This window comes from Varanus komodoensis, unplaced genomic scaffold (assembly GCF_004798865.1).
Source record: "Varanus komodoensis strain SLA01 unplaced genomic scaffold, ASM479886v1 scaffold37, whole genome shotgun sequence".
Lineage (NCBI taxonomy): Eukaryota > Metazoa > Chordata > Lepidosauria > Squamata > Varanidae > Varanus > Varanus komodoensis.
The window spans coordinates 2869218-2890399 of record NW_025335889.1 but is presented as its reverse complement, the minus strand read 5'-3'; the positions used below and the strand labels follow the sequence as shown (position 1 = coordinate 2890399).

At 37.8% G+C, this 21182-nt stretch overlaps 1 protein-coding gene across 8 annotated transcripts in view; it reads right to left on the bottom strand.

Moving 5' to 3' along the window:
* The window catches only part of ZMYND8 (zinc finger MYND-type containing 8), a 102384-nt gene that overhangs the window by 45939 nt on the left and 35263 nt on the right, over window positions 1-21182 (bottom strand). For 5 of the 8 annotated variants that reach the window (XM_044440407.1, XM_044440406.1, XM_044440410.1 and 2 more), the window contains 3 exons: window positions 13380-13528; window positions 3125-3343; window positions 1892-2005 (listed from right to left, as the gene is read on the bottom strand). In XM_044440407.1, coding sequence (XP_044296342.1) covers window positions 1892-2005; window positions 3125-3343; window positions 13380-13528 — 482 coding nt within the window. The remainder of the gene's footprint in view (window positions 1-1891; window positions 2006-3124; window positions 3344-13379; window positions 13529-21182) is intronic. The other 3 variants (XM_044440408.1, XM_044440411.1, XM_044440412.1) reach the window with 3 other exon arrangements.

Genomic DNA, 21182 nt, shown 5'->3' with positions numbered 1-21182 from the left:
GTCAAGCCTGTGTGGCGACAACCAGGTGAGGAGTACAAAAACTCTGTGTCTTGACTGTGTCTTGCCTACAGTCAAGCATGGTGGTAGGAGTGTCATGGTCGGGCTGCATGAGTGCTGCCGGCACTGGGGAGCTAAGTTTCATTGAGGGAACCATGAATGCCAACATGTACTGTGACATATTGAAACAGAGCATGATCCCCTCCCTTCGGAGACTGGGCTGCAGGGCAGTATTCCAACATGATAACGATCCCAAACACACCTCCAGGACGACCACTGCCTTGCTAAAGAAGCTGAGGGTAAAGGTGATGGACTGGCCAAGCATGTCTCCAGACCTAAACCCTATCAAGCATCTGTGGGGCATCCTGAAATGGAAGGTGAAGGAATGCAAGATTCTAACATCCACCAGCTCCGTGATGTTGTCACGGAGGACTGGAAGAGGACTCCAGTGGCAACCTGTGAAGCTCTGGTGAACTCCATGCCCAAGAGGGTTAAGGCAGTGCTGGAAAATAATGGTGGCCACACAAAATATTAACACTTTGGGCTCAATTTGGACAGTTTCACTTAGGGGTGTACTCACTTTTGTTGCCAGAGGTTTAGACATTAATAGCTGTGTGTTGAGTTATTTTGAGGGGACAGCAAATTTACACTGTTATACAAGCTGTATACTCACTACTTTACATTGTAGCAAAGTGTCATTTCTTCAGGGTTGTCACATGAAAAGATATAATAAAATATTTACAAAATGTGAGGGGTGTACTCAATTATGTGATATACTGTATATATAACATGTCAATACTTTACTGTATAGGATTTTTAAGTGCCATGATTTGACATCTGTGTCAAACCTTCATCTTTACGACTTTTTGATTACAATTCAGTAAAGCAGAACTGGAACTTTTCCCATTGCTGAAAATCTAAAAGAAAGTCCCAGATTTGACTTCTACAGTGAGAGGTCCATGCATTCATGAACTTCCAAATCATAACTATATTATTCCATTAATGGCAAATATCTGAATTGTTAACACTTGTTTGCAGCATTTCAGGTCAACATAGAGACAGAACGGGAAGGGAGAGAAATACAATCAAGGAGCTGTTTTGAAGTATAACTGAGACAGGAAACATAAGCATCTTATTCTCCAGTAAGTCAAGTTTTAAAGCAACTTTTTGAAATAAATTTAGAGGAAAAGTAGCATCATGTCCTATTCCTGAAACATGGGCAATAGCCAAAGTCTTATAAACAAACATATCTGGTAAAGTATAGGTAGTACTTCATTTCTGTATGGTACATTCCTTCCCTGTTCATGGTACAGGCAGCTTGATTTCATTTCTCTTTTTTGGCAGCAGTGGAGGTGAGGAACAATGTTGTTCCACTGTACACTACATAGGGCTGGGATGACAGATGATATGCGATCTCTGAGGGAATTGCAGACTGACAGAGGCTTCCAATTCACACTTCTTTCACAATACCAACATCATAATTTTCCATCTAAAATAGGTTGCTGAAACAAGGAATCCTTAGAGTAACTAGGAGCAGACTTGTTTGTGAAAGAACTGTGAGTTTGTTCATCTCTGGCACTGAAAATAAATCCCTAGGCTAGAAAGAGTTCCAATGTACACTGTTCTTTCATTCTAAGTGTATGTCTTTTCTATCCAACTCTGTATGGTTAATCTTGAAATGTTAATTAAAACCACACACACACACACACACACACACACACAACACATGCAGTAGATTTGAAGGGCCTGAAGTTCACTTATCTTTGATAAAAGGTGAGAGGATATTAGGGTGCTTTATCTATCTATATCTATATATATCTATATCTATGTGAAGACTGAATTATTCACAAACAAAAATATGGAAAGGAATCAAATATTAACACATTATTCTTACCCCTGGCTGTTTCATTTTCTGTAGTGCAAACTTGAGCAAGTAGGATAGCTGTTCAATAGTGAGCATTGTCATAGCTTTACTCTGTGTTTCTATGCATTCAGCTACGGTAATTTTCTAAAAACAAAGATTAAAAATGCTGAAAATTTATAAAAGTGTACAGGTCAGTACCCCCATGTCCTTTATTTATTATGGAACATGCGGATTACTATGACATGCAAACACAAATAATGACATTGTTTTGCATTCAGTGATATAATAGATTCAATGCCTGTCCAATATTCATGGAAGTGTGCTAAGTAAGACTTAATCATACTTAAGAGTAGGCCAACGGTCCAAACCAGTGTTTCTGGCTGTTGACCAAAACTGGTTTATTTTCTGAATCATGTTCACGGAGCGCAAGACACAAAAGAAGCTCGTGAAAAAAAGAATAGGTAAATGGGTAAAACAGAAACAGGTAATTGGTGTGCGTAGCACAGGGGAACAGAACATCAGCTGAATAGTATCACATCCATAGTAATGGATAGCTTATTGAGGCATGTTAAATTTTCTAAGTCAATAAAACTGAAAATGCTTAGAAATGTGGAGAACTATAATTATGCTCTTTCAATTTAAATGGAAAGATTGTACCTTTTTTAAGGATGCTTGGGGCAGCCACTAGACTGTGTGTGAGGCCAACATACCTAAAATGCTTACTGGTATCTCTCTTCCATTGCATTCTGCCAACATTTTCAATGCTTAATAACCTCATAAAGGCAATTCACAAAATCACATTTCCATTTTCCAACAGTAATTTAGAAGTTCCTTTCTACATTGTCCACACAGCATTAATAGAGAAAACAATGGGAGGGGGACCAATTTTTCCCATCTGGGCAATGAAAGGGAAAGGAATCCTAAAATGTCCTTGCTTGCAGTTATTCAAATGTGTATCCAAGTAGTATAAAGAAAACTGCATTTATCACAGATAGACAAAATGCATATAGGGCCAAACAGTCACAAACTCTTTTGGCTCTCATCCTCCAAGTTGTATTTGACAAAATACAGGGAATGAAGATGATAAGGAGGGAGGGAGGGAGGGAAGAAAGGGTAGATACTAGCACCAAAAAAAAAAAAAAATCTCTTTTCTACTTTTCCAAGAAGTGTCTAGGCAATCCAAATGGATGGTAAGGTAACAATGTTCTGAAAGATGAGTAACTAATGATGATGAGACAAGTATGCACCCCACATCAGACTAACCTCACATTCTGGGCAAAACCAATCCCCCTCTGGCTCCGCTGTCAGTTTCAGACACTTAGCATGATAAACCCGAGGGCAGAGTTCACAGCAGAGGACTTGGCCTTCCCGATGACAAACCCAGCAATAGAAATCATTCCGTCCATCCTGCGGTACAACATCAACAGGGTCTGTGGTGAGTGGCTGCTTCATATAGTAAAACGGACCATGTCTTAGTTCTGACTGAAATGTAGGCAAGAAAGACAGGTTTGGTTTCAAAACAAATTTGCATTTTCAAATAAAAATAATAATCAAACATGACCAATCAGACCCCACCAGTATGCAACAGAATCTACCTATTGTTAATGAGATTTCATTCTTTTGTTCAGCCCACATATAACTTTCAAGTTTAGAGTAGGCAACCCAGTGCCTCCAGATGCTTTGGATTACAGTTCTGATAAACCCTGACTGTTGGCTATGCTGGATCGAGCTGATGGTAGCTGTTGCTCAAAACTCTGAAGGGCAGAAGGCTGCCTACTTCTATCTTAAGGGAAGTACAGTTTCTCACCTCAGATGTTTTGATGCTCCATAATTAGGACCAACCAGACATGATAGTATTAATACAATTAATATCCTGGAGGGTTTTTTTGTTTTGTGTTGGTGCTGCTGCTTTAAAAAGGTAAAACAGACATGGCTGTGTAGATAGAGGCTTTAACCATTGCAGTTCTGCTCTGATTCTGATCTCTCCACCCCAGCTGAAATATGCACCTGAAATTCTCGTTGGTTATAATGGAAGATGCTTTCCCAATGCAAATAGCAGCCACGGAGGAAGAGGAAAGGGTTTGGATTAGGACCACAGCACAGCAAAAGTATCCTTACTCTCGGGCTGTGATCCCTACTATTTACTACATAAAAACACTTTAATGTTTCTATGATAAACATGTCTGTGTCAAAATACATAAATATTTGTTATCATAAAATAGATTTGTATGGTGCCAGGACTATTCTCCTGTTGCTCACATCTCCGATCCCATCTAAATAATACAGTGTAAGGGTCAAGAGTTACCATCACCATCATCAGTTTCATAAAGAAGTGAAACTGTGATTTACCAAGACTGCCCTAAAAGTGGGTCAATTCCTTAGAGGTATGACAAACAGGAAGTAACACTGGTGAAATTATTAATTTCCTTTGAAAAGACAAAGGGTCTTTAAATTTATCACCTTTAAAAACCACCACAATTAAAGGCTTTCCGGGGATTTACAGGAATATCTAAAGACCATAATATCTATGATGGAACTTGCTTTCTGTTAAATATTAACTAACTTTCTGCCAGACCAAAGGCCTGAAATGATAACAAATAACACACAGTGTTATTTGGCACAGTTAGGAGGGTGTGCCAAATTAAAATTCAAGTTGGAACACACTTTCTATAGAGGTCTGCTTCAGCTTAAAGCTCTGGATTGAGATCATGCTTTGGTTCAGATGAGAAAAAGAGTCTCACTTCATTTTTCAAAGCTTCAGATGTCTACCTATTAACTTAATAGGAAAAGCAATGCATGGAGATAAGGTTCCCAAATTTTCCCAAAATTGTATGAAATTTGCAGATATAAGCAGCCCTTTTTGAAGGCCTGAGCTTGCCAAATATTAGACAAATAGATGCTGGGGAACAGAATTTTTACAAAACAAAACTGAATGCCTTCCTTGGACTTGTTGGCATGAAAATACAATACAGAGGTATCACTAGCCAAGTTGCCAGCAAAGTTTCAGAAAGACTGGTTCAGGATTAATGGAATTATGATGAAAAAAAAGAACAGTATGAAACTCTGGAGACAGGGGAAGGAGATGTGCTGCCACTGTTTCTACCCAACCCAAATGCATTAGGGGATAGGGCCACAGGGAATCCAATGGAGAGGATGGGAACAACAACACATTTACACTCTCTACATTATATGGGTATGAAGTAATAGGACTCTAGTCACACAACAAAGAACAAAAATGCGCTATCAGATATATATTATAGAATATATCAACTTAAACAGAGAGGTCCACACAATTAAATTAAATGCTTCTACTAAGACCAGAATAAGGGTGGGGGTGATGGTGACTGACAAGTACTTCCCTGTAACTAACAACATGGTTTACTATCAAACACAGTCACAAGCAACAGCAGAATAAGTTGCCAAAAAAAAAAAAAAAAAGGCTTGGGATGCAAGAAATTGGATCTTAGAAAGTGGTCTGAACTGGAATAAGGGAAGGTTTAATTCACCCAAGAAAAAATAACCACCAACTTCACAACCTCTTGAAGTGTTGTTGTACCTAAGGGAGTAATTTTGCAAAGAGAACAACTTCTGTCATACTGCTTCAATGTCCTGCCCAAAAGCAGTGTGATTAAGGAGTCCTGATAAAATTATTTTTTGACTGAAAGGTAGCGCAAAATGACATCCCCTCCTATCCCAAGTGGGGAGCTTTAGCTCGGGCTTCACATTTACTTATTTGGATACAAAAATGTGTGGCTTTACTGTAACTGACCAGCTCACTTGACTAATGACAGAATAGTAAGTTCAAGGGCTTTTCATCATGTTTTTCTCACTATTTTCTGTTTCTTCCAACTCCAGAAGAGGTGGAGTATCTGTCAATAGTAGAATCTCAAAAAATCTTATGTTCTATTGATTTATAGTATTTCTATATCAACTTTTTAGACCGATCAAAGTAGTTTATAATAGGTCTAAAACATGAAAACCATGATCAGATAAAAACACAGTAAAGCAGCTGAATCAGATTAAAAGCCATTAACAATTTTAAACCCAAAATTTAAAAGTTGCATTTTGATCCCCTAATAACTTCAAAGGAAGTACTTTACACCTTGTGAGCAACACAGAGGAAAGGCATTTCCCAGACACCCAACAAGTAGGCCTTTGCAACTTCAAATAGGGGTCTCTTAATTAACTCAACCTAGAAGGTTAATATATACCCCTCTATCAAGCATCAAGGAATTGATTGCTTGGTTTCAAACTAAGAAACTTCAGTAAGCACGGACAGGATAATTTCTTAATACTGACTTTATGGCAGCAATGAAAGCAAAGAGATATCACTTTACCAACATCTTTGCATTTGTACAATGCAGTTCAGCTACGTTTTTCTTAATGATTAGGAATTTCCGTCACAACAATCATCATACTTCATGCCTGCTTATGAAGGTATCCAACATATTTTGCAGGAAAAATTTGCTTGTCTATATGTGCTGCAATAAGCACAGGATCAATATTCCAAATAACTGGTTTTCATCTTATTGCTTTATGTTGGATACACCTTCAAGGTTGTGTTGTCCAAAAATGTAGACAAGTTATTTCAGGATTTGTGACCAACTGTCTGGCTTCTGGATCTCTGCTCACCATAGTAAGAAACTGCTAGAGAAGAGCTGAAAATTTGCATCTGAGATACGGTAAATATCTTTATGTGGGATGCAAAGGTCCCCTCTGACTTCAATGTAGCAACTGCTATAACTTATACTGGAAAAATCCAGCTTAGATTCAGAAAATATTGATTTTACATTATTTCTTCGTGGAAGCTAGCTTTAAACCAAAGTATAATTTGGTCTTGAAGCAGATGCTGTCAACATTTTATTTATGAGAATGTGGAAGAAAAGTCAAAAGGAAGCTGTTATTTGTTTGCATTAGAAATTCAATTCATGCATTTTTTTCTGCCTTCATACTTTATGCAAACAAAACAATTCTGAAGATTAAGGCAGCAGTAAAGGGGAAAATAATCGCTAGGCTTTAGCCCTTTTTTACAAATAAACCTAAACAAGAAAGCATTAGTTCTAAAAACTCTGCAATCTGACTAGAGCTCGTTTAAAACACCTGTATGCAACTGTACCAAAGATACACTCTCATTACATGATAAGCTATACTTTATGAAAATGTAAATGCTTATCAGCACAAACTGTTCACCTATGATCCATGGCAACATGAAATTACCACTATGATTCTACTTGAGCATTTTCATGCAGTTTTCATGTATTATCTGAGTAAAAACCCCAAACTACTCATAAACTCCTACACATGGTACAATTCAAAAAGAGGTATGGCAAGCCAATAAAATCAAATCACTGCAACATAAATTTAGCAGGAGAGTGACTAAAATGTAATGAATACAGCATTGACTGATAATTAAAGATAAGGGTCACATGCTAAACTGTTTGCACTAAATCTAAAAGTGGCCCCATTGCTCCAATTAGGAGCAATTCTCTAGTGCAGACCAGGCCTGAGACTTGAGATTGCTCCTCATTCATACTCCTTGGGCCTCCAAGGTACACCTTCAGCAAAACAGAAAGAGCACACTTGAGACTTGACATTCTCAATATTTTTGAAGCTAAAAAACCAAATAAACAGACACGGGAATTTGTAATATTATACATTCAGCTTTCTTTAAACATGTGAAATTGCATTATACAATTAGTTATACCATTGCAATCTCAATTTCTATTATCCAACTGAAAATTAAATTTCTGGTTGCCACTGGAGGCTTACTGCTGCCACTGGTTCATCATAAAACAAACAACAGCATAAATCACTGCAAGCAGGCAAATATAAATGAGTCTATATGGTTAAATGTAGGCATGTGATTAAGACAGTGACCTTTGTTGTGTTTTCTGTCCACATTTTAAAAGATGTAATTATTGAGAACAACAATCTAGCATTCACTACCTTTGGCATGCTTCCTGAGGTAAACAAGCCCCACCTAAATGATGTCACATCCTAATCTGCTCTCCAGTTCTTTTTATCTGTTGTATGTTTGGGCCTCAATGGATCAATTGACATTCCAGTTGCAGATGCATTTCCTCATATTCACAGCCTGCCAATAGCTATAACACTAGAGCCATACTATCAGTATTACTTCATCCCACAACAGTTACATAACTAAAACCTACAACAGTGAGCAGCAGTTATGACTACTTAGTAACATCTGAAACACTTTGCAGAGTAAGTTCTTAGATCTGTTCTAGCTTAGATGGCCTACAAAAAGTGTGGGTCTACAAGAAGTATGAAAATGTTTCTGTTTGTAGAATACGGATGTAGGTAGGATTGCTGAATAGTTGGGGCAAGTACAGACATGGCAAAGCTCATTTCCAAACTGGAATATGAAGGATGTCAGAAAGGGACTTAGCTGAGTAGGCCAGATAAGTGGCAAATACTTCCTTGTGTGAAGTCATATACTATCCAGTCTTAAACTGTAAGGGAAAACCCTCCCTGACTCGCATCATAGAAACACAGAAACAGAGCGAGTCAGAAGGGGCCTCCCGGTCCATCTAGTCTGATCATGTAGGACCATTTCCAACCAGTGTCCCATATTCTATTCCTGGTTTAGGAGGCTGAACATACAATACTCTTCACTCCAGATTTTCTTGGATGTAATAGATTATCCAGACCCATTTCAGTCAGGCTTCATGCCCAGCAATGGAACAAAGGCAGCACTGATAGATGCTGAATACTGGTCAACTGGTAGATGACCTATACTGGAAATATGAGTGCAGCCGTGTGTACTGCCAGTCCTGCAAGACCACCAGCAGCTGACAACACAGGATCTTCCTGGACTACCTACACAGAATGGAATTTGAAAGGCACTATGTGGTGCTAAGGGTTTGGTGCCTGTAAACACGGCTATGGTGTTTCAGCATTACATCTTGCTCCTTATGCTTTTTAAAATCAAAATACCATTGGGATAGGTTGTCAGGAGATTTGGAGTATAGTGCCATTAAGCATTCTGATCCCACCCAGCCATTTCCTTCCCATCTGATTACAGGGAAGCTCTTGAGGTTCTGAACCAGAGGTTTGAAGTGGTAAAGAACTGTGTGAGCACAGTCAAACTGAGGCTTAACCCAAGTAAGGCAGAGATGCTTTTGATCAGATGATTAATTTAGAAAAAATAACTTAAGACTTATTGTTTGACATGGTCACACACTCTTTAAAGATTCAGGTGTATGATCAAAGGGGGTTTTTCAGTGCTGAAGCTGGACACTTAGAAGTTCAGGAACTGTATTGCACAGGTCCACTTGGTGCACCAGCTATACCTATCCCCAGAGAAGGCAGATCTAGGCACAGCAACCATGCCTTAGTTACATTCAGATGTACACCAGAGACTACCTTTGAAAAGTTATTTCAGCTGGTGCAAAAATCATGAGCCAGTCTGTTAACTACAGCCTATTAACAGGATCATGTTATTCACTAGTTAAAACAAGTACACCAGCTTCCAGTTTGTTTCCAGGTATATTTCAAAATTCTGACTATGACCTTTAAAGCTGTGTTATACAGCTTTGACCCAGAATACCAGAAGCACTGCCTGATTCCATAAAGCCTTCCTGATTGCTAAATCTTCCACTGAAGCTTTCTTACATATTCTACTAACTTCTGAATTGTGCTTATGTGAGAATAAGAAAACATTTTTGTGGGTACCCATGAACTGATAAGAAAATTTATACCCTCCTTGATCACTTTTTTACCCTTTATGTGAAACCTCCCTGGTTAGGTGAATCTTTGGTCAGTAATAATTGTTTTCATCCTCTCTAGCATGTTGCTGTGCTACATTTCAGATTGTCCTATTAATATTGTATCTCTTTGATTAAGTTTATTTTTAATCTTGAATTTATCATTTTATTGCTATTTTTACGTGGTTTGATTTGTTTTACTTATACATTTGTATTGTTAGCGGCTGCTTCAGGCAGGGTTCATTAAAAAGTAACAAAAACAGAACTGTTGTTACTAATTGTTACAATTGCCCCAACAGTATTTTAAGTACAACAACTAGTATGTCCATTTATGTGTTAGAATACTCCATGATAAATTCCCTTGGAAGTAGAGAGGGAACAGATGAATCACAAATACCAAAAGCATTATTTTGTTATATATAGCTATTTTGTCCCAACCAGAGAGGCAGATTAATCCTGGGATAGTAGGGAGATTCCACTGTGGAAAATTACCACTTTCTAAGCCTTGTTAGTCTGTGCTGGCCAGGGCAAAGGAGGCTTGTGAATTTTCTTTCTACTCATGCTGTTTTATCTTTTTATCCCCCACACCCCAACTCACATTAAGAGGAGGAAAAGGAAGCTAGTTTCAGAGCCGCTGAACTTTCAGACAGGTAGTTTGTACAATGACTATGAAAGCATAAAGCACTTAGAAGATGCCATCCTATGCATGTTTAGATAGAAAAAATGTCTAAAACTCTAAAACTTTGAATTATAGGATCCGTTTTCTGTCTAAACATGCGTAAGATTGCATGTTAGCTTAAGATATTTTGCAATAAATATCTAAGTTTGAATTTTTGCAAAGAAGCTGATGGCTTCCAAGCATTTATTAACCAATTGTATTTTTTCTAACAATACAACTAAGCCTAATCTTGGGACAAGGATACCTGAAGGAACGTCTTTTTCCCTATTTGCTCTCCTGCCCCAAGATCGGCAAGAGAAGCCCTCTTCCAGGAACCCTCTGTGAAAGATGTTAGGAGGTAGAATATCTGAGGCCAAAGGAGGGCCTTCTCTGCGGTAGCGCCCCAACTATGGAATGCGCTCCTCAGAGAAGTCCACCTGCCTTCGTCATTATATGTTTTTCGGCACCAGGTTAAGACCTTTTTATTTAATCAGTATTTTAATATGTTTTAATATCAAATTTTATTATTGTTGTTAGTTGCAAAGCCGTGTCCGACCCATCTCAACCCTATGGACAACATTCCTCCAGGCCTTCCTGTCCTCCACCATCCCCCGGAGTCCACTTAAGCTCACACCAACTGCTTCAGTGACTCCATCTAGCCACCTCATCCTCTGCCGTTATTGTATTTTATTAATTTGCAGCCAGAGTGGGTCGTCAATTTATTTATGCTGTTAGCCGTCCAGAGATGTTAGTAATTGGACAGCATACAAATTTTATAAATAAATAAATAAGGAATGTGCTCCCCGGAGAGGTTTGTCTGGCGCTGAGTCTATATTCTTTTCGGTGTCAGGTCAAAAACATTTAAGCACTATTTTAAAAATTAGCATTTTAATGCTTTAACAGTCATTTTTATTTTTATTGGTTATATATCATGTTTATTGTATTGTTGTATTGACTGTTTTTATTGGATTTTGATTTTAATGTTGTAAGCCATCCTGAGATGTCATGAAGGACGGCATATAAATGTTTTAAATAAAATAAAAATAATCGGAACAAAACACTGCTCATTTATATTTCACCTTAACTAAGGGTGCTGTTGGTGGTTATCACTTCAACCACACATCTTTCATGGAAACAACACTCACAGGGAATTTATATAAATGATCATCTGAGCCAGCAGTGGTATTTTTATTGTAATTTCTATCTGAAAAAATGGGAGGCAGCACTGATGCTGAAATTATTTTAATTGGTTGTATGATTATGGGAATGTTGAAGAGTGATGAATACCCCCAGAAATTGTTGGAGTGTGAAACAACATGTGGGAAGATAGATTTATAGTGGAGAGGAAATCATAATCAGGAGATACTCCCCCCACACACAAATGCCATAGCAATGTCAGTTGAACATGACATGTGGTTTCACAATAGTGAACTGCTAATACAAAATTTTTTTGCAGACAAGCTAATTAACAGTAAGCTAGTAGTTGATATTCTATATTATTAAAAAATTGCTGCTTAATTAGACCTGGTCTAGATTTAACACTGCAGTCATTATTACTAAAGAAGGATATGTATGTGCGTGTGTGTTCGGGGGGGGGGGGGTTCCACATGCTTTTCACTGCATGTAGATGGCTAACAATATATAGTATGATAATGTGGAAACATTTCCTAATTTGAGTATTTACTTGCCTGGAATAATTTAGCAGAAATATTAGTAATTCCAAATTCTGTCAAGACAATTTCATTGCTAAGGTCAATACATAAGCGGTGTAGCACATTTGACCCATCAATCTGCCCATCCAAATGCAATTTTGAATCTGAAATCTTGTTCTAAGATTCTTGTGTCATTAAAACCCTGTAAGCTTAGGTTATGCAAAGGTTTAACTCTCATATAACCCATGCTTGCCAGGTTTGCATAACATATTTAATTTGATGCCTCTGTGGGTCACAGCTCCTGATGGATTAAATGTTGTCCAAACCCAGTCAGTATCTTATCCACCCAACTTGCAGACTGTCTACCAGCTATGTTGTCATCCCAATACTTCAGGCCAGGTAGAAATGAGGAGCACTCAATGCCAATTAAGCCCATTCAGGCGGTTTGTCTGGTTTTCCACTAGACTGACTCTCTATCTGGCATATCAAAGTATAATGACCGAGTACTTAAGTTCAGTGAAAGGGTAGACCACAGAAGATGTTACTAATTCTGTATGATAGCTGTATGCTACTTCCAGTATGAGAAGGAGTATGCCCTTCAAAACCAGTAACTAGATAACTCAACCAGTAGAGTATTACTTTTCTCATGCTGTGCTCTGAGGTTTCCCAGGGGAATCTGGTTGGTCACTGTGGGAAGCAGGATGCTGGACTAGATAGGCCGGTGATAGGCATATTTGCACAAATCCAGCAGGTTTTATGCAAATATGTTCTTTGGTTTTGGAGCTGTGCTAGTTCATGTTGCTTAAATCCTGGCAGTATTTGCCTGGAAGGGAGGTTATTAAATATAAAGGAGCATTAGGCATTGCTTGACATCAGAATCAATTTAACCAAAAGAAAAAAAATGACTTTTAAGACAGAGATTCTATGGCCTGTAGACACTAGTTGCAGGCAGGGGCAGGTGTACCAGATATCAGTTTCCTATAAGCAAGGCTGACACAAAACTCTGGTCTCAGAGATGAGAATCTGCACTCCATCCCATCCCTAACTGAGCAGTTGCTCTTCTGAGTGGGTGGGCCAGTAGTGGGGAAGGGAGGAGACTACAGAGACCATGGTATAATGCATCCTGTACCTACTTCCCCCAACCTCCGAAATGTACCAGTTTGATAACCAAATGGACAGTTTAGCTAAAATGCAGAGGAAAGGGTGAGGCCTTGGATGCTGCTCCCACTTTGCATACGATGGTCATAAGTCTCCAAGTTTTAAGGCTTACAGGCATGATAATTGGGTTGTGCCTTAAATTACACAGAGATTTTGGCTGTTGCAGAAACTAGGAATGGAAAAGTAATCCCCATATTCAGCAGCCCCTAAATCCAATGGAGAACCATTTTATATGCAGAGATAATAAATCAAATAGTGAGCAGAGTACCTAGCCACCACCATGAGTTTCACATGCAATACTGTATCAGATCCACGACTTCTATTACCTGCTCTTTATTATTACTGTTCAATAAGCCAGGCTTCTTTTTCTTTTTAATAGGGCTTGTTGATGAGTCTTCTGGAGAATGACCATTGGAAGAGTGTGGAGGACTTGGAAACTTCCTTTTTTGTGCCGTACGTTCAGCAGAACCAGGATCTAAAAATACATTTATACACACACACACACATATATATAATAGCAACATTAAGAACCCATTGCATACTGTTAAAGCTGTATTATCACTTTACATTATTTTGCTAAATAACGTGATTTAGTGATTCAAATAAAATGCACTAAAGACAATGCCATGAAGACTTTCTGTAGACTCTCAGGAAACATTTTATTTGTATTTTGAAACATTCCATCTATTGTTTCTATCACAATTTTAAAGATATTTATTCCAAATATATCCAACAAGTACCAAATATATCCAGAGAATACAAAAAATGCTAAAAAATTAACCTCTAACTCTCCATTAATCAACTACATAATTGTCAACAGCAACAAATGATGATTCTGTTCTGTTAAACTGTGGACATGGAGACCAAGTATGAGATATGGAGACTCTGCTGATGATACAGGATCATAAAGTAATTATGCATGATCTTGAAGTATTATGTGTGACCATGAAATGATCCAGCAAAGTTTCTACTGCCAACACAAAGCATACTTTTTAAACTTAAATGAATATTAAACTGCATACTATTTAGTTGGTCAGAGAAAAATACACCAATTATTCATCCAATTTGCCACTGGATCTGTGGCAAGCCGTGGGAATACCTAGGTTTTCACGTGTACAGTTCTATGCGTGTTTAGACAAAGATTTCCTAAAACTCCCAGCTTTAGTCAATCATGCTGCTTTGGGAATGCTGGGAATTGTAGGTCTTTTTTTCTGACTAAACATACTTAAGATAAACATATATAAAAATGTGCACACAACTAGCTGGCATACAGGTTCCCAAATTCTTCTTCTTGTGTTGATATATTTACAGTGATTTAACTTATTTAAAATCATATACATGTACAGCATCAAATGTGTCAGACATATAGTTATTTTACTATATTTAAGAGCAGAGCACTCATGACAGCCAGATCTGAAAAACAAGAACAGAGTATTGCCTTTTTCTCAGCAACTTTCCCTCTTGCCACAGGCACGTTCAATTCAAATAAACAAAAACAAACTAAAAGAACAGTTGTGAAAATTGGGCTTTCCTAAGACACAGGTAAATCACTCCCAGTGAAATTCTAGTGATGTTCACATGGAACTTGCAGGATCTTTTCCCTAGAGAATTTCTATATATTCTGTTAATACATCTTCTTGAGTGTTTTTACCCTAGAGAGCAAATGCAGGATCTTGCTGCAACAACCAATTAGCTCTGTCACCCTAGACAGAAATTAATAGCTAGTGTGCCTGTAAGCATATGGCCCTGTAAAAATAGTTCACTAGAAGGCATAAGATGGCCTCCTATCATTCAGTATATTTTTTAAAGCATGTTAAAAATCAGATCTCAAACTTCTACAAATAACTGATGTTAAAAATAGATTCAACCCAAGCTGGTCCTTCATTAAAAATGTGTGTGAACAGAGAGTATTATCTTAAAATGTAGCCAAGCCATACTGGGTTAATAACTGCAAAGAATGTGCATAGCCAATTGATATTGCCCTACAAAGTCCAGGATGATCTTATGACTCCGTAAACCTGTGGTAAACTTCTGAAACACTCAATCCATGTGAACATATCCCAAAGTTTATAGTAAATCATATGAATTCATTAAAGTTTGATTAGCTTCAGCATTAATATAACTGGATTAACATATTTGGACTTGGTCTGAATCTAATATACTACTTTATATCAGTCCAATATGCAGAGAATACAAATAAACTAAAAATTAATTTGCATAATCTTATTCTTTTCAGATCAATATTGGGGGAAAGAGGGCGGACAGAAGTTAAAAACTCCTTCATATATATGACAAACAAAATTTTACAGCACTAGTATAACCTATATAGGTGAAGCTCAGAGGCAACGACAGAATGTTTATAGTAACCTTCTTCAACCTGCTGTTTTCTTCTTCAACCAAAATGTTTTGGACTACAACTCTCAGCATTTCGAACATTGGCCAAAGTGGCTAGGGCTAATGGGAATCCAAATCCAAACCATACGAGAGGCACCAGGTTGGGGTTAGCTACTGGAAGACAATGAAATGTTTGCCCCAATACAAGTATGTACAGTCTGTATCTTTAAGAAAGAGCTTTGGCAATGGACAATATAGAAATGTAATGAATATTTATTTGTTTATTAATATGCCACTTAATATAGTCAAAGTCCTATGAGGTTTTTATTGCTTTATATTATATAAGTGGAGTTGAAATGTTACTGCTGAATCAGGATTATACAGAGGAAAACTCTCTCTTACTATTTAAGAAAGAAAAGATAGTCTGTATAAATCCTACATTAAGTCTTGGCATCTGTGCTATAATTGTGAATGCTGCACCAACATCTGGCAAGTGTGACAAACCCCATTCTTGGACATGGAGAGACAAAAAGGCATCCTTTAGGCAACTGCATGGAAATCACTGCTCCCTTCCCTTGCAATTATATACGAATTTTGGTTGCTGCTGTGCAGAGGTGCTTTGATAACTTCAATTGTGCAAGGACAAACCACCTTCCCTCTTCTACTCAAAGGGAGGGCCTTTTCTTAGTTGCTGCATTGCAAGGCAGCTGGATTAGCTTGGCAAAATCAACAAGCTTTCAAAGAGCATTTCCAGCTCCAAGCTTAAAGAGAAGGGAACAGGGTTTTTTCCCTGGCCTTGTCTGCCCAGGCTCAGCATAAAGAGAGTGGCAAGGAAATGTAAGAGTCCTGGCAGTCACCACTTTTGGCTTGGCTATCAAGTTCAGCATAAAACTTGAAAGCGTAAATGACTGCATTAAGGGCCATCATTAAGTGAAAAAGCCAATTCAAAAGGAACAACTTCCTTTGCTTCTGTTGTTACATTTTCAGATAATTAATATGTGCTCAAGTATCTCCATCTCTTTGAAACAAAGATATTTGGAGATCATATGACAACACACAAATCTACTGTCTAGTGATCCAATTTCTGCTTACTAGTCTAGATTTTTTTCTTCATGTGCCATTTCACATTTATACTTAAAACATGTACTAGAAAGTTGAGTTTTAAATGAAATGTGATCAAACACAATTATAAAAGTAGAGCATGGTATTATTTCTTACAAGATGAATCAAAGTTATGTTCATGCATGAGTTTTCAAGTATGAAACATTTAACATGAAGGTACCTAGAATCTGTCCTTTCACAATTAACCTGTATGCAGTTTAACAGAAACTACATTCAAAAACATGAACAGAAATAATTAAATGACCCAATACATTAATAATTTGAAATAATCTCCCCAAAATTGCTAACTTGCAATTCTTTTTACTAGATTGCCAAGGATGGCACAGGAATAACAGAGAGCTGTATTTACATGTTGGAATTGGAAGTGGGGACTACACTTCTCCAGCATCCTGCTTGGTTGCTATGCTAGTCACAGAGATGAGATGGCACTCCATTGCTTCTCTACCAGTCTACAAACTCAGCAGCTAAAAAATCCTAGTGTTTAAATATGAGACAAATACCTTCCTTTTTTATAATCAACGTCAAATATTAAAATTTCCAGTGAAAGATAAACTTAAAAATGTATTTCATTGCTAGAATACTATACAATAGAGTAAACATAATGAATCGTTCTAAGATTCACTTCTGTTTTCCAACCAATCGCCTTACTAGACTGTCATCAAATATGGTACTCCTGTTTATAATCTGTCTCACTTCAGCAAGAGGGTGTCTCTTTATCCAGACTCACTTCATCTCCAGCCAAAGTTCTACTCCTGAATAATCCTAAAGAACTCTGTCTGGTCATTCTTCTGTGGTTAAATGTTAGTTACTGCAGTCTGAAGATACAGGCAGGGTGCTTATAGATGTTTGGACCCTCTCCCTCCTCACAGAGGCCTCTGAGAATAAGATGCCACACTGTGAAAGACCATCTTTTATACATCAACACCAATGTACAAAACTCAGTAAGATGGGGGGAAACACCTGTTAAGATTACAAAACTGCATCCCCTTATCTGGTCATCCCCTCCCCTTTACCCAGTTCTTGATATGGTTTGGTCAAATGAACTTTCATGTATTGTTTCAAGTTGGGCTTCCCCAGTGCGGCACCCAAGCACATACGCAGCCTTGGCAGTGTCCATGCCCCTTCCTCCCTTAAAAAGTGTTAATCCTCCCTAGCATCTGAGTGCACTCTGAAGTACAGCACTAGCACAAGTTCAGTCCCAAAATGCTGTTCAATTCTAGAAGTGTTCTGGAGGAATTGGGATAGCAGGCAACTGAAGCCTGGGTCAGTGCTGGTTTTGCAGCACGCCCAGCTAAACCTTGAAAAAGCTGGTTTTTTTAAAGCAAGCAATAAAACCAACACCACCACCCCTTTCCACCATCAATGAGTAAGCTACTTATGCAGAGGGTTAATGAGGGCTACAGAGCACGTGGAGAGGCAGGGAGTACAACAGGTTTGTGGAATGCAATGGGTAGTAACACCTGGGGTCATGAAGGTAGCCAGAAGCAGTTAGGTGAAGGAAAGAGGGAAAGTGTGTATATGTGTATGAATGTGTTTGGGAGCATGGATGGTATGTGTATACTGTATGTATGAGACACTGTGTGCATGAGAGAAGGGTGTTTTGGCTGAAAATATGGACTCAGGAAAGTGTGTGGATGTGCATGTGCATGTGTGGTCAATCCATGAACTGACTGAATTCACACAAAATGACAAGAAATGTGGGTTAATTAATCTATGATTTGCCAGATTGTATGCCACTGTTGTTCTCAATATGAAAAATTGTTGTTAGGTTAACTTTGGGTTGATTGTTTACATTTGATCATTATTAAGATTTGCTGCACAAATAAATTCTTAAGGCCTAGAAAGAGCAAATTAGGATACAAGAAGGATTGTATTGCAGCAACCAAATGATTTATTGTTTGTCCAAAGAATAACCAAAGCTGTTTGGGGAGATTACAAAAGCTAGAAGAACAAAATACAATATAAAAACAACAGTCAACATGGGAAAACAGTGTAATTATATATAAACAACCATAAATCTAAAATGTCTGTGAGAAAATAGAAGTTAGTGTAGGTACCAGCTGAGTATCCATGGGGAGGGCATTCCAGACATTTAGAACTACAATTGAAAAAATCTTTTCTCCTGTAACCACTTGCCTATCCTCCTTTGGTAGGTGTACACGGAGTGCCTGTGAAGTGAGGATGAACTAAAGATCCAAGCACATACATTTGGAGACTCCAGCCCAAGCCATTTAGAAGTTTAAAAGTGAACGCCAACATTTTGAGTTGGACCCAGAAACAGACTGGAAGCCAGCACAATGAACATGTATTGCCCTATCTTACTTATCAAAACAGCAGAATAGTCCAAGCCTCATCTTTTCTGCAGTTGTGAAACACAGAAGCACACTGATATACTTTGCATTAGATGTAGAAGTAATTGCAATATCTTATTTCTACAACAACTCAGTAATCTGATGGCAAGGTCTGGGATTCCACAAGTATAGGAAAAAAATATCAACTGCATCATGTATTCTGCTCATAAACATCTTTTCTCCTTTGTTATGCTACGACATAATTTGAACCATGTCCATCTTGCTAACATACACTGGTCTGTTCAGTTGACTGAAACCTTCTCACAATTTTGGTCCATGGGAAACTGCAAGTTGGAGGTAATTATAAGAACATTTTCCCCCATGTAAATGCATCAATATAAAAACAATCCAAACCTCTCCTCCATCATTTCTCTCCACAAATATATTTGCTATTAGCCCATTCTACATTTCTATATTTTTGGATTTTAAAAAACCATTAAAATGTGTATAAAATCCTTGTTGTAAATCACCCAGAGGGCTTTGGCTATGGGTGGAATAATAATAACCAAAATATGCATCAAGATGTTCACATGGATTTAAATAACATAGAAACAACACAAATTAATGTGCAAATGGGAAACAATTAACTAGCAAAAATGTCTGTTCATCTCTATTTACCATACAATTCAATATGCAGGAATTAGCCTCTTCCTTTTATTAACACAAAGTGTTTTATAAGTTTCTCTTTTGGAATTATTTCTTCAGCAACACCACTTCTAAAGAAATCTAGCTAAATGACTTTTAATTTTGTCTCCTGCCAATTCACCTAACCTTACCCCACCTGTTCTTACAGATTTGTGCCTTTTCCTTCACCTCTGGGCCATCTGGAGTGTCAGTTTTCTAGGCAAGGAACAAAGCACTTTTAACTTCTCTACAATACCTAGTGCATACTCTGTGCTAATTATAATGTTAAATTTCAGTAGTAAGACTGGATCATCTACACAAAGTGCTTTGCTACTCTGCAATAGTCCAGTCTGAGCTTGTCATAGCCTCTGAAAGCAAATTGCATGGATAATCCATTCGGGTGAATGCATCCATGAGACTGTGAAGCAGATCTTTATGTGTATCTGCATCTCCTGCTATGGTGAATACCAGCAGCAGTAGGTTTATTCCTACTAAGAACTTTCAAATACTCCTTTTCATTTTTTCATTTGCTGTTTGTAATATCCTTTCAGAAGGGGTCCATGCATTTTTTTAAACCATGAAAAATAATAGCCTACTTAAATAAAAAAATAAATGCCAGTTTCTCTGTAGTTTACTACACTTTTATTCAAAGCCATCATCCATAACCTTGGATTCCAGCTTAATAATCTGCTTTTAGGAAACTGTAAACAGTATTTTAGCACCCCAAGATTATCTTTCATAGACATGAAAAATATGAGTAATTGTTTGGTGTTTGGGGGGAATTAGTAAAGTCAATACATTAATTTTTTTAACAAATATTTTGCACTTTCTCCATTCATCACATCAACTCTTTTAAATTCATAGCACGGAATGAGCTTTAGAACTCTTTAAACTTTTTAAAAAACTAGAAGTACCTTTTATTTTCACATGTTTAAGTAAACAACAGAACAAGTGTTTCTCACAATAAGCTGCATAGTATAATGTAATGAATGACTGGGTGAACCATGAAGTCTTAAGTTTAGATCTTCCTTTGTCTATAAACTCACTAAGCCCCTGTCAAGCCACTGGGTTAGTTTGCACAACTGCAGCAGGAGGAATTGACTAGGATAGCTCCTCCTTCTGATGCATGCTGCTTACACACTGCCTGAATTTCCCTAATTATTCTTGCTGGCACAGCTTGCCATTTCACCCAAACCCAGGAAGTACAGTTTTGTTCATGGAAGGGGGGCAGCAACCCTGAAAGAACCCACCAACAGTTCATTGCCATTTCCTCAAACAAGCCATGCTACTCAGCTATGAATGACAGAGCAAGCATGCCAAGTGAAATTAGGTAAATATGGCTGCCATGCGACTGAAATATGTGGCAAGGTCAAAAAGTCACCATGATTTCTTAATAATGATGTGTGAACTGGGTCAAACTCTCTCAGCCATTGCACCCTATCTGACATTGAGGGTAACAAATATGACCTATCTTTCAGAGTTGTGAAGAATTTATTAATTTGCCAGACAGTGGAGCTTCAAGTGCCTATCCCCCAAAATTCAGTGTTACAATAATGTGTGCAGACTTTTATGAGAACAAGGGACCTTCAAACAGCTCAGAATCGTAGAACTAGGACAGTGAAACGCACAGTCAGGGAAAATAGGACAACAGGATGATTTGCACAGGAATACAAAAGCAGGAATAATTTGTACTGGTTG